At 38.5% G+C, this 12169-nt stretch overlaps 1 protein-coding gene and 1 long non-coding RNA gene across 4 annotated transcripts in view; one reads left to right on the top strand and one right to left on the bottom strand.

The window, feature by feature from the left end:
- The window catches only part of LOC106872681 (uncharacterized), a 21536-nt gene extending 19273 nt beyond the window's left edge, over positions 1-2263 (top strand). Inside the window, exon 4 of the long non-coding RNA XR_001409794.2 lies at positions 2154-2263. This is a non-coding gene — a long non-coding RNA (uncharacterized LOC106872681). The remainder of the gene's footprint in view (positions 1-2153) is intronic.
- Positions 1-12169, bottom strand: part of LOC106872656 (dystrobrevin beta) — a 155199-nt gene that overhangs the window by 5097 nt on the left and 137933 nt on the right. For 2 of the 3 annotated variants that reach the window (XM_014919730.2, XM_052969920.1), the window contains 2 exons: positions 10793-10970; positions 7030-7183 (listed from right to left, as the gene is read on the bottom strand). In XM_014919730.2, the coding sequence (XP_014775216.1) occupies positions 7030-7183; positions 10793-10970 (332 nt within the window). Of the gene's footprint in view, positions 1-2682; positions 2761-7029; positions 7184-10792; positions 10971-12169 lie in introns of all 3 variants that reach the window. The other variant, XM_052969921.1, reaches the window with a different exon arrangement.

Genomic DNA, 12169 nt, shown 5'->3' with positions numbered 1-12169 from the left:
ATCATGTGCGGGCGACACATGAAATCTTTCGAGCGAGATCATTGCCAGTGCCCCTGAACTGGCTCTTGTGCGGGGCCGTTGTAGGATTTTCGAGTGAGATCGTTGCCAGTGCCCCAGGACTGGCTCTTGTGCGGGTGGCACATGAAATGCACCATTTTGAGCGTGACCGTTGCCAGTGCCGCTGGGCTGGCCTTCGTGGGATTTTCGAGCGAGATCGTTGCCAGTACCGCCTGAATGACCTTCGTGCGGGTGACACGTAAAAGCACCCACTACACTCTGAGTGGTTGGCGTTAGGAAGGGCATCCAGCTGTAGAAACTCTGCCAAATCAGATTGGAACCTGGTGTAGGCATCTGGTTTCACCAGTCCTCAGTCAAATCGTCCAACCCATGCTAGCATGGAAAGCGGACGTTAAACGATGATGATATATATATATATATGACCTGGCAAAGCGAGTGAGATTGTGGCAGATGCTAGTGTTGCATAACTAACCTGTTTAAAAGTACCCTTCAATTGTCAGGCAATATGCTGTACTTGAGAAGACCTATTGAGTCAAGTGAAATCATAGTCGTGGCTGATACCAGTGCCACCTGACTGGCCCCCATGCTGGTGGCATGTAAAAAGCACCCAGTACACTCTCAGAATGGTTGGCATTAAGAAGGGCATCCAGCTGTAGAAACCTTACCAGATCAGATGTTAAATGATGATATATATACATAGGTGCAGGCATGGCTGTGTAGTAAGAAGCTTACTTCCCATGGTTCTGAGTTCAGTCCCACAGCATGGCACCTTGGGCAAGTGTCTTCTACAGTAGTCCTGGGCTGACCAAGGTCCTGTGAGTGGAGTTGGTAGATGAAAACTGAAAGAAGCTCATCATGTGTGTGTATATATATCTGTTAGTCCACCACCATTGCCTGACAACAGTGTTGGTGTGTTTATGCCCCTTTAACTTAGCAGTTTGGCAAAAGCGACCAATAGAATAAATATTAGGCTTTAAAAAAAGAAAAAACTCTTAGGGTCGATTTTTTTCAACTAAAACTCTTCAAGGTGGTGCCACAGCATAGCTGCAGTCAAATGAATTAAACAAGATACATAGGTGCAGGTGTGGGAGTGTGTTCAGTCTCATTGTGTGGCACCCTGGAAAAGAAGCCTGTCGTGTGTGTGTGTGGTCACCACCACTTGGCAACTGGTGTTGGTTTGTTTATCTCCCCCATAACTCGAGAGCTCAGCAAAAGAGATTGATAGAAGAATATATACTGGGCTTCAAAGAAAAAAAAAAGTACTGTGGTCTATTTCAGTCCTCCAGTATGGCCAATCTAATGATTGAAACAAGTAAAAGAAATATGTACCATACTCAATGTAAATACTTGATAAGCAGTATTTATCTGCAGACAGTATCTACATGGAGATGCTGTTCAAAAACAGTATGTGTGTGTATATATCTAGAACACATTCTAGCAGAGGCAAATGTAATGTTGGATGCATTTCTGGTCATTGGAAACAAGAACAGAAAAAAATAATCACTGGTATTATCACTCTATTATGTAAATAAATCTTCAATTAAATGAAGATTTAACCCTACTCGCCAGCCACCCCTAATCACATCATATTGTGATGATCTCTTCTCTATCTTGTGTTGTTTATCAATCACCAACCAATTAAGTATTATTCAATTAAATGTGTTTAATTTATATATTGATTCAAACTCCACCCTCCCACACATGCACCGTCACTATTTAACTAGCACCCTATGACATTGGCCTTCACCTTTTGGTATATTTTATTCCATTCATTAGTCAATCTCTGTTCAAGCTATTCTAGAATTATTTCCCCTGCTCTGATGCTATCAAAGTTTCTTATGCAGCCAGATCACAGACCTTGTTTAACGAAACGTGTTCTCTTTTGCTGTGTAACCTGGAGAAGCATTCACATGTGGACGAACATGCCTACAATCAAATACAATTTTACTCTCCTACATTTACTAAATAGCTTATCTCCCATTTGGTTAATATCAATGTGTGTGTGTGTATATATATATATATATATATATATATATATACACACCTATTTATATTTAGGAAAATTCTCTATAACATGTGAAGTAACAAACAGTAGCGTGTGTGTGTATGTAATCACAGTTTCTTTTCATTTGTAGACATCTGAGAGGGAAAAAAAACATCAAAGAGGTTATATCAACATGCAAAAACAGATTATTATTCATAAACAGGTTGATTTAACATGCATGACAGGTAAGTTCTCAATGAACTGGAGGTTGACATCATCTTCAAAGTGAACGAAATGTTTATTAGAGACCAGAAGTGCCATAAATAACAATAGATATCTATGAGACAGGGTGACTGACTGTATATGAGTGACAATGTGTCTGAAACAAAGAAGGAGTGATTGCAGGTGAGAATATATATATATCTGTGGAACAAAGAGGAGCGGGGGTGGGGTGGGGGGCAAAAAAACGACATCTATTAAATAGAATAGAACAGTGTTGTTAAAATACTGGGAATAACCCTAATTCAGTGAAACCTAGTGCCAAAGGCTGAAGGGATTGTGTCAAATACAGAACAAAAGAAAAGTGGTAAGGGCAAAATAATAATAATTATTATTATTATTGGTAACTAAAAATGTGATGGTGTCTCAGGCGCAAAGTCTGACTCAGAGATAAGACTTACAGTAATTTGTTGGTTATTGTGGACATAGCAGCAAGTGTCCTTCATTCAAGACACTTCTGTGATACTGATAGAGGGACACTGAAAGAGACAGGGAGCTTGTGTCAGAATAAGGAGTTTCCAGTTCAAAAAGGGTTGAAGGTTGCATGAGAACATAGTGTGTGTGTGATATTGTAATGGAATGGTAAGAGAAGGATGCTAGTCCAATGTTAAGCCGTATAAAGCAATAGAAATAGTCTTTTCTACTCTAGGCACAAGGCCTGAAGTTTTTTTTGTGGGAGGGGGCCAGTTCATTAGATCAACCCTGGTATGCAACTGGTACTTAATTAATCGACCCCGAAAGGATGAAAGGCAAAGTTAACCTTGGCGGAAAAGCAATAGAAATATTGTAAAACAACTGGATTGTTGGGTGAGAAATAAGATTGGTTATAAATTTTGGTACAAGGCCAGCAATTTCAGGGGAAGCAATAAGTTAATTACATTGACCCCCAGCATTTAACTGGTATTTATTGTAATGACCCTGAAAAGATAAAAGGCAAAGTTGACCTTGGCAGAATTTTAATTCAGAAGAAATGGCACTAAGCATGTTTCTGGTGCTGTAACAATTCTGCTCACTGCCTTATGGGGGAAATAATCCTGTCTATTATAGGCACAAGGCCTGATATTTTTGGGGAGGGAACTAATCGACCCCAGAATTTTACTGGTACTTAATTTATTGACCCCGGAAGGATGAGAAGCGAAGTTGACCTCGGTGGAATTTGAACCGAGAATGTAGCGATGGGTGAAATACCACCAAGCATTCCGTCCAACAGACTAATGACGCTGCCCTTCTTATGAGAAATAATAATAATAATATTGAAGCGTAGCAGAAAAGGTAGAGGTTGGTGTGTGGAGGAGATGACTTGGATATCTGCATACACCAGCTTTAGAAGTATTTTTTTTCTTTGTCTTTTTTCGACCCATGAATCTTAGACATGAAGAACGCCCGGAGGGAGGATAAGAGCAGATGTTCTTAACCCAAAATATCATTCAACGGAACCAAAAGATTATGGACTTACATGATATTACAGTACGACTGCTAATAATAATGGGTTCAAATTTTGGCACAAGGCCAGTACTTTTGGGGGTAGGGGGTTAATTGATAATATTTGATTGCAGAGCTTAGCTGGTACCGATTTTGTCGACCTTGGTAAGATTTGAACTCAGAACATACAGAACCAGAAGAAATTTTGTCCAATGTTAAATATTCTTCAAGACCAACAGGTGTAAGTATGGCTGTGTGGTAAGAAGCTTGCTTCCCAACTGCATGGTTTAGGGTTCAGTCCCACTGCTTGGCACCTGGGGCAAGTGTCTTCTACTATAGCCTAAGATAGATCAGTCTTGTGGATCTGGTAGAGGAAATATCATACATACACGCATATATATATATATATACACACACACATCTGTGTTTGTCCCCCACCACCACTTTACAACTGCTTTTTATGTCTATAACTTAGCAGTTCAGCAAAAAGAGACTGATAGAATAAACACCAGGCTTTAAAAAAACAAAGTGCTGGGATTGATTCATTTGACTAAAGATTCTTCAAGACAGTGCCCCAGCCTGGTCGCAATCTGATGACTGAAACAAGTGAAAGATAAAAACAAAGGAATGCTAAAAAATGAGCGAATTCATGACAGTTTTCAATTTTGTATCTAGAGTTCTAGGTTCAAATCCTTACATGGTCAAAACAGGATTAAATTCAGTTGACTACTTTGCTTCTCCCCACCACTATACTATCACCCATACTGCACAGAGAAAGCTTTAAACTTGTGCCAACATTAGAAATCAATAACATTGAAATCTAATTTCTCAATGATTAATTAAAATTAGCTTAGATAATTGTAAGGTGTAAACTTATAATACACTAAAATATTGCGTTCAGCTTATAGATAGGTGTTTGTCTCTAATTAATGGAAACCATTATTAAATTACTCACTAATGAGACAGAATAATTCAGAAACTAATTAAATACAGTTGGGAAAAATATTATTTGTTTTTTTTTCTTAGTATAAACTTATAATGACCAATATTTAATTATGAAGCTAAATGAGTAAATCTTATTATAATTTACTATTTCATAGTAATTCAGTATGTAGCACAACATATCAAACATTAGTCATAAGTTGTTAATCAGGGACCTGGTGTGAGAGAGTGTTTAAAATTTTACATAAAAGCAAACATTAATATACATACACACACATGTATGTGTGTGTGTGTAGAGGGAGAGAGAGAGAGAGAGCTAAAATATGTCCAATTATCTGACAATTTTACATGTACACACACACACACGCCATGTGTGTGGTGAGAGGAGAGAGATGCAATGCTAGGTCTAATAGTATCTTTCCCATTTCAATATCCAATAAAAAACGTGGTCGATGTCAAACTGCGGACAGAATAGTCCAATATCATTTTATACTTTGATGTCTTCAATCAATGAGAGAAGAAGAAGAGAACCCTGAAGCATTTGACAGAAGTTAAGACTTTTATGGTGGAAGTCAAATACACCATCACAGAACTGTTTAATGGCAGAGTGCCAAGCTTGGATGGTTTCCTGGCAGAGTATATAAACATAGAAATGAGAATTCAACTTCTATATTAGAAATAAGCTTCATCATACACCCATGTTACATCATGTGATACTGAACTCTATTATATAACTATCTGGTAAGATATACTTCAATATCATACCTTATATACGACTTATAAATTGATGTTGGTTTATAAGATGGCATTCTTGAAGCTGAGAAGGTTTCCTGACTGAAGTATACAAGGACAGAGATGATAACTGGGGCACACATCTGTTATTTTGTTTGATGCAGTCAAATGAAAGTGAACCCTTTAGCGTTCAGATTTCTCTGTCAAACATAATGCTTCTTTATTCACATTGTTTTAAATTAATCTGGCATTATATTGTAGCTATGAGATGTCAATGAAGTGACTATTTTTAGAATGACATTGTAGGGTAGGTGTGAAAAGCTAGATCTGGTTAGTTTGGACACAAAACAGACAGAATATTTGGGGCTGGATTTGGCCAGTTTAAATGCTAAAGGGTTAAGGGGTGTTAATCAAGCTCCTATGTAACTGAATATTACTTTGAACTAATTCCAACCAATGAAGACAGGAAAATTTTATTGAGGATATTAAAAATACTGAGATAAGAACAGTGTTGACCAGAACTGAATAATTGCTAAACCTGCTCTTTCATGAGATGGTTAGAAACGGATTGTTTTAAATCTACATCACTATTATTAGTAGTCTGTCTTCAACAGTATACTTAATCAATAAAATATAACAGTGGAGAATGTGTAGCTTGTGTGTGTGCGTGTTGTATGATTATAAGTGTGAGAGCCTTTGATAATCAGACGATGAGTGAGTAGCTATTAAAGCAAGTCTGTTAGGTACACATTACTTGAGGGCAACACAGCAGACACACACATTGTTATCATACAATGAATACAAACACCTGTAGTTGCTCTCTTATGACACAAACAATAGTTGGTGGTCTTCAATGGCTACCAAAGACAAACAATAGACCATCTCAATGTCTGCTGCTTACTTCGTTGTTACAATTTGAACAATAAAATAATCCTCTAATTAATTTCATCACTACGTTTTTATTGCTCTTTTCTCCTTCTCTCTCCAACTCAGTCTCTTTTCTCTCTCTCTCTCTCCAACTCAGTCTCTTATCCTTCTCTCTCCTGCTTACTTGCCTTTACTCTCTCTCTCTCTCTCTCATTGCAACAAGACTGTCATTCCATTCTCTTCTAATCATGTTAATCACTTCTTACGTCCTCTTTTCTCAACATAAAAACACAGAAAGGGTTCGGCAGAGAGAGGAATGGAGCCAAAAGACTACAATTAAGGAATCAACAAACATGAAAGAAAATTACTATTTGTAAATCTCACGAGAGATATTCAGCAACAGTACTTTAGAGTAAAGATTGTTTGCCAACATGACATGGAAGTCCTGGTTTAGGACGAATGTTGCTGTAATTTAGCCCCAGGGGACATCGTCTCCAGCTGGCTATATGACATGATGTGTCCTTATATTTTTCCTTGTTCAAAAATATAAGGACATAGATCGTGTCATATAGCCAGCTGGAGACGATGTTTCCTGGGGCTAAATTACAGCAACATTCGTCCTAAACCAGGACTTCCATGTTATGTTGGCAAATAATCTTTACTCCAAACATGAAAGAGTTTATCTAAAAACAATAAAAAGACCAGAAAGAAACTCCACACGGAATTTTACGACCAGCAAAACTGAAAAATGTAATCAAATAGAGAATAGGAAAGATTTTACTTACTTTTGGATGATTATCATAGAGTTCTGAATCATCGTCGTCTGTAAGGGCACGGCTGCCATCGTTGGTCCCGATATAGGACTCACCATCATCTGTGACAAGGACACTTGCTTCATCTTCTGTACGGCCATAAGATTCACAGTCATCGGGAATGTATCTGAAGGGGAAAGACCGAGCATGAGAGAGAAATATAACAGAAAGCACATTTAGGATAGCAGAGTAATGGCTAAGGTAGTGAGCAGTTATGTTATGAATTTTTGGTTTGATCCCACTATAAGGTGGAGTGGGGTATTTAGACTAGTGGTTCTCAACTGTGGGCCCCAGGCGTAAACACACAGATGCCCCTTGCCAGTGGCATGTAAAAAGCACCATCCAAATGTGGCTGATGCCAGTACTCCTTGACTGGCTCCTGTGCCAGTGGCACATATAAAGTACTATCCGAACGTGGCCAATGCCAGTTCCCCTTGACTGGCTCCTGTGCCGATGGCATGTAAAAAGCACCCACTACATTCTCGGAGTGGTTGGCATTAGGAAGGACATCCAGATGTAGAAACATTGCTAGATCAGATTGGAGCCTGGTGCAGCCTTCTGGCTCTCCAGACCTGTCGAACCGTCCAGTCCATGCCAGAATGGAAAATGGACGTTAACTGATGATGATATACACACACACCATTTTGATATGCTGCTTGTAAGGATCATTTCAGCTGATTCTTTATATCCATGCTAGTTTTTTCCACAAGGATTTACTACAAAATTATAACATCTTGGAGTTTAACAATCTGTTGTTGAGCCCTTAATTACTGGGGATTTCTATTTTTAATTGTTTATGCATCAATTCTTTTCATATGGATATAAAAACACACATACATACACCAGGCTTCTTTCAGTTTCTGTGTCTTAAATCCACACGGAAGATATTGGCTCAGGGTATAATAGGAGACACTTACCTAAGATGCCATGCAGTGGAACTGAACCCAGAACTGTATGTGTGCCCCACTATACCTTCTACTTATTTATCTGCCAACCTACTGACACGCCCACCCGCATACCTATCCACCTGCCTACCACTTTGTTCATTATGAACATAATTACTCTTGCAAAATTGGACAATATTTATTCACAGCAACAATTAGTGCTCAGTTTCCATAACAACCATTTTCATAGCAACTATTATGAATGATATAATGAGTTAGTATAGTATCAGTACGTGACAACATCTCTCTTAACAGTTTCCATGGTGACAATGTAGCTCAGGCAGCAACTATTGTACAAACTACAGCAATGTTGTGGTAGTTATCAGGTTAACAGTTAGTGCAATGGTTGCTATGACACTAGCAGTAGACCCCAAAAAACTGGCACCCCATAATTTATGACAAAGAGTGTCCCAGTTTGATCTGGTCGACAGAGCCGCCTACACATGAAATAATTAACATGCAAGTGGCTGAGTAACCTACAGACGTGCATACCCTCCATGTAGATTCAGTAGGACACAGTGACATGGCTGCTCACTTTGAATCACTGGTACAACTCATTTTTGCCACTGGAGCAGGGTGAAATAAAGTGTCTTGCTCAAGGACACAAGGTGTCACTGGGAATTGAACTTACGATCATGAGCTGAATACCCTAACCACTAAGCCATGTGTCCTCACAAAATATGAAAAGTTGTCATGACAACAGCAAAGTAACAATAAACATTTTGGCCACAGGTGGGTGTGACCCCTGATCATTTGTACCATGCCTCATTGTTTTGGGTGCCTGTGTAGTCATGAGCAGATGATGACACCCCACCTCTCCCTTGGTCCTGCGGAACATCCAGGATGGGAAAGGTGGAGGAAGAGAGAATGAAAGAGGCTGGCATACATTTTTAGCTGAGAAAACTGGAGTAATGTGAAATGAAGTGCCAGTCGTGGAATTGAACCCACAGCCTTACAATTGTGAGACTAACACTCTAACCATTCGGTCACACACCTTCACTATTAATCTCTATATAATTATGATCATCCTTCCTGCTATGGGCACAAGGCCTGAAATTTGGAGCGGGGGGTTGGACAGCTGATTACATTGACCCATTATTCAACTGGTATTTATTTTATCAACCCCAAAAGGATGAAAGGTAAAAATCATTCTTGGTGGAATTTAAACTCAGAATGTATGGATGGGCAAAATGCCAAGAATTCTGCCGGTTTGCTACCTTAATAATAATGGTTTCAAATTTTGACACAAGGCCAGCAATTTCAAAGAAGGGAATAAGTTGATAATGTCAACCCCAGTATTCAACTGGTACTTATTTTGTTGACCCTGAAAGGATGAAGGGCAAAGTCAACCTCGGTGGAATTCGAACTCAGAACATAAAGATGGACAAAATGCCAGAAAGCATTTTGCCCAGTGGACTAATGATTCTGCCAGCTTGCTTACATAATAATAATAAAAACACTCTATATAGTAATAGCTGATGTAAATGTTGATTGGTTGGTTGGTTTCTCTAGTCACACTTAAAATCGCATAGTGTTAACACAAAAAAATGCAGGATCTGTGCATCAAGTGCACATACTAGATTTGGTGGCAGGCAATGAATAAAGGGATGCTATACACACACACACACAATTTGTAAGTTCAAGGTATTTATACTCTGGTAAAATTAAGAAATCAACTCATAAATAAACAAACCCCCTCAAATCCACCACTACACACACACAGAGTTGCATATCTATGTATGTATTTCTGTATGTTTAAAGATAATCAAAGCAAATTTTCATCATTTCCAGCCACACACCCAGTGAGTATTTCTGCCAAGTTTGGTGAAAATCCATTCAGCCTTTATCCATTAATTTTGCAAACACACAGACAGACAAGTGATTACAATAACCTTGCTATTTGGACCCCGTTGTGTCCACTACTCCGATTGGTTGGTATTGGCACTATTTGTCTCTTACTCTGTTGCATCAATACCAACCAATCAGAGTAGTGGACATAACAGGGCTCAAATAGCAGCCAAAAGCTAGCTGTTACTTGCTACGTTCGAATGTATGTATAATAAAAGGGAGAGAAATTTCATTTGAGTGTATGCTACAATATTGACCCCAGTTTTCAACTGGTACTTAATTTATTGATCCTGAAAGGATAAATGGTAGAGTTGACTCTGGTGGCATTTGAATTCAGAACCTGAAGACAGACGAAATACTGCTAAGCATTTTGCCCGGCATACAATCGATTCTGCCAGCTCACCACCTTAATAATAGTAATAATAATAATAATAATGGTTTCAGATTTTGCTACAAGGCCAGAAATTTCGGGGCAGGGAGTAAGTGAATTATATCAACCCCCAGTCCTCAACTGGTACTTATGTTATCAGCCCTGAAAGGATAAAAGGCAAAATCAACCTTGGCAGAATTTGAACTCAGAATATCAAGATGGATGAAAACGCTGCTAAGCATTTTGCCCAGAATGTTAACGATTCTGCCATCTTGCTACCTTAATAATAATAATAATAATAATATGTTGAATTATCCTTCCAAACTTGCCTATCGTATGATGGGTAACATTTTAGTATAACAATAGTTACTAAAATATCAATATTTCTCACTAGTTACCAACAACACTAGCAAACAGCAAAACAACTATGGTGAGAACAGTTGCTATGACAACGGTTCTATCCTTCTTTTTGCAAGAGAACAAAACAACAATAAAAGGGAGATATTTATCAGTTAATCATCAGGTTTTTATTCCCTGCAACAACAACAACAACAACAGGAAGAACAACACTCACGGATCTGTCTCTGAATCACTTTGGTTTCGACTGCTGCTGTTGCTACCTTTCTGGCGCCTTGCCCTCAACTGTGCCAAGAATTCTGACTCTTGGTCTAGCCGCCGTTTCACCTCATCTCGCCACCCATCAACATCGTCTGATGTCTGGGTGGGGTAATAGGCCTCGATATCCAAATTGCCTTCAAAATGGAAGCATTCATTGACAGAATATTAAATAGGTTTAGTCTATGGTGCCAAAAACTTGTTTGGTAAATATTATTCATTGAACCAAAGAAAAACAAGTAAAAACTTTCAATTAAACTAAATGATTAACAATTACCATCATCATCATCATCATGTCTGCTTTCCCATACCTGCATGGGTCAGAGGAAAATTCATTGAGGCAGATTTGCTGCAGCTGGGTGCCTTTCCTGCCTACAATCCTCGATTGTTTCCAAGTAATGTTTTCCCTTGGCTGGACATGTTTTTCATGAAAGACTTGAAATAAATAACTCAACGTGTACAATAGTGACATTCAATGACAGTCATCAGCTGATGTGAAGACAAGGAGACACAAATACACACATCATCATCATCACCACTTAATGTTCTTTTTTTCTATGCTGGCATGGGTTGGACAGTTTCACAAGAACAGATGAACCAGAAGGCTCTGCCAGATTCAATGTCTGTTTTGGTATGGTTTCTACAGCTGAATGCCTTTCCTAATGCCAACCACTTCACATAGGGTTGTGGGTGCTTTTTACATGACACCAGCAAGGTCACCAAATACCCACAAGATATATATATATACATGCATAGATGTTGAGTTCTTTCGATTTCCGTCTACCAAATCTAATCAATGATTTAGTTGGCCCAAGGCTCTAGAAGATACTTGCTCAAGGTGCCATGCAGTAGGACAGAACCTGAAACCATATGGTTGGAAAACAAACTTCTATTACCACACAGCCATGCCTGCACCTATAAAATTGAATTACATAAGCATAATTTTTAGTGCAAAAACAATGTAATAATTCCTTAACCCTTTCGTTACTATATTTCTGGCCAAAATACACCCCTCATGAGTTTCAATTAAATTCTAAAATAATCATGAATTTAGACTAGTCTCATTAAACACCTGTAACTTTTTTATTTATCAACATATTAATGTGATATTTGGAACATAATTAAAGAAAGGGTTCTTAATCAATTTTATTGCATAATTTTTGTCTGAAAGTTCTCCACGTACTGGGGTACTGCTAGTGTCTCTCACATGTAAATATTGGTTCAGCTTCACGAATCGTACTCGTTCATAATACTGGAAATATATTCATCGCCAAAAGGTTCCTGATTGCTCCAGTAATTTGTTATTCTGGGTAACTGTCTAATACCCATAATAATA

This window comes from Octopus bimaculoides, chromosome 8, assembly GCF_001194135.2.
Source record: "Octopus bimaculoides isolate UCB-OBI-ISO-001 chromosome 8, ASM119413v2, whole genome shotgun sequence".
Taxonomy (NCBI): Eukaryota; Metazoa; Mollusca; class Cephalopoda; order Octopoda; family Octopodidae; genus Octopus; species Octopus bimaculoides.
The sequence above is the reverse complement of the archived record's forward strand: the minus strand, read 5'-3'. Positions and strand labels throughout refer to the sequence as shown.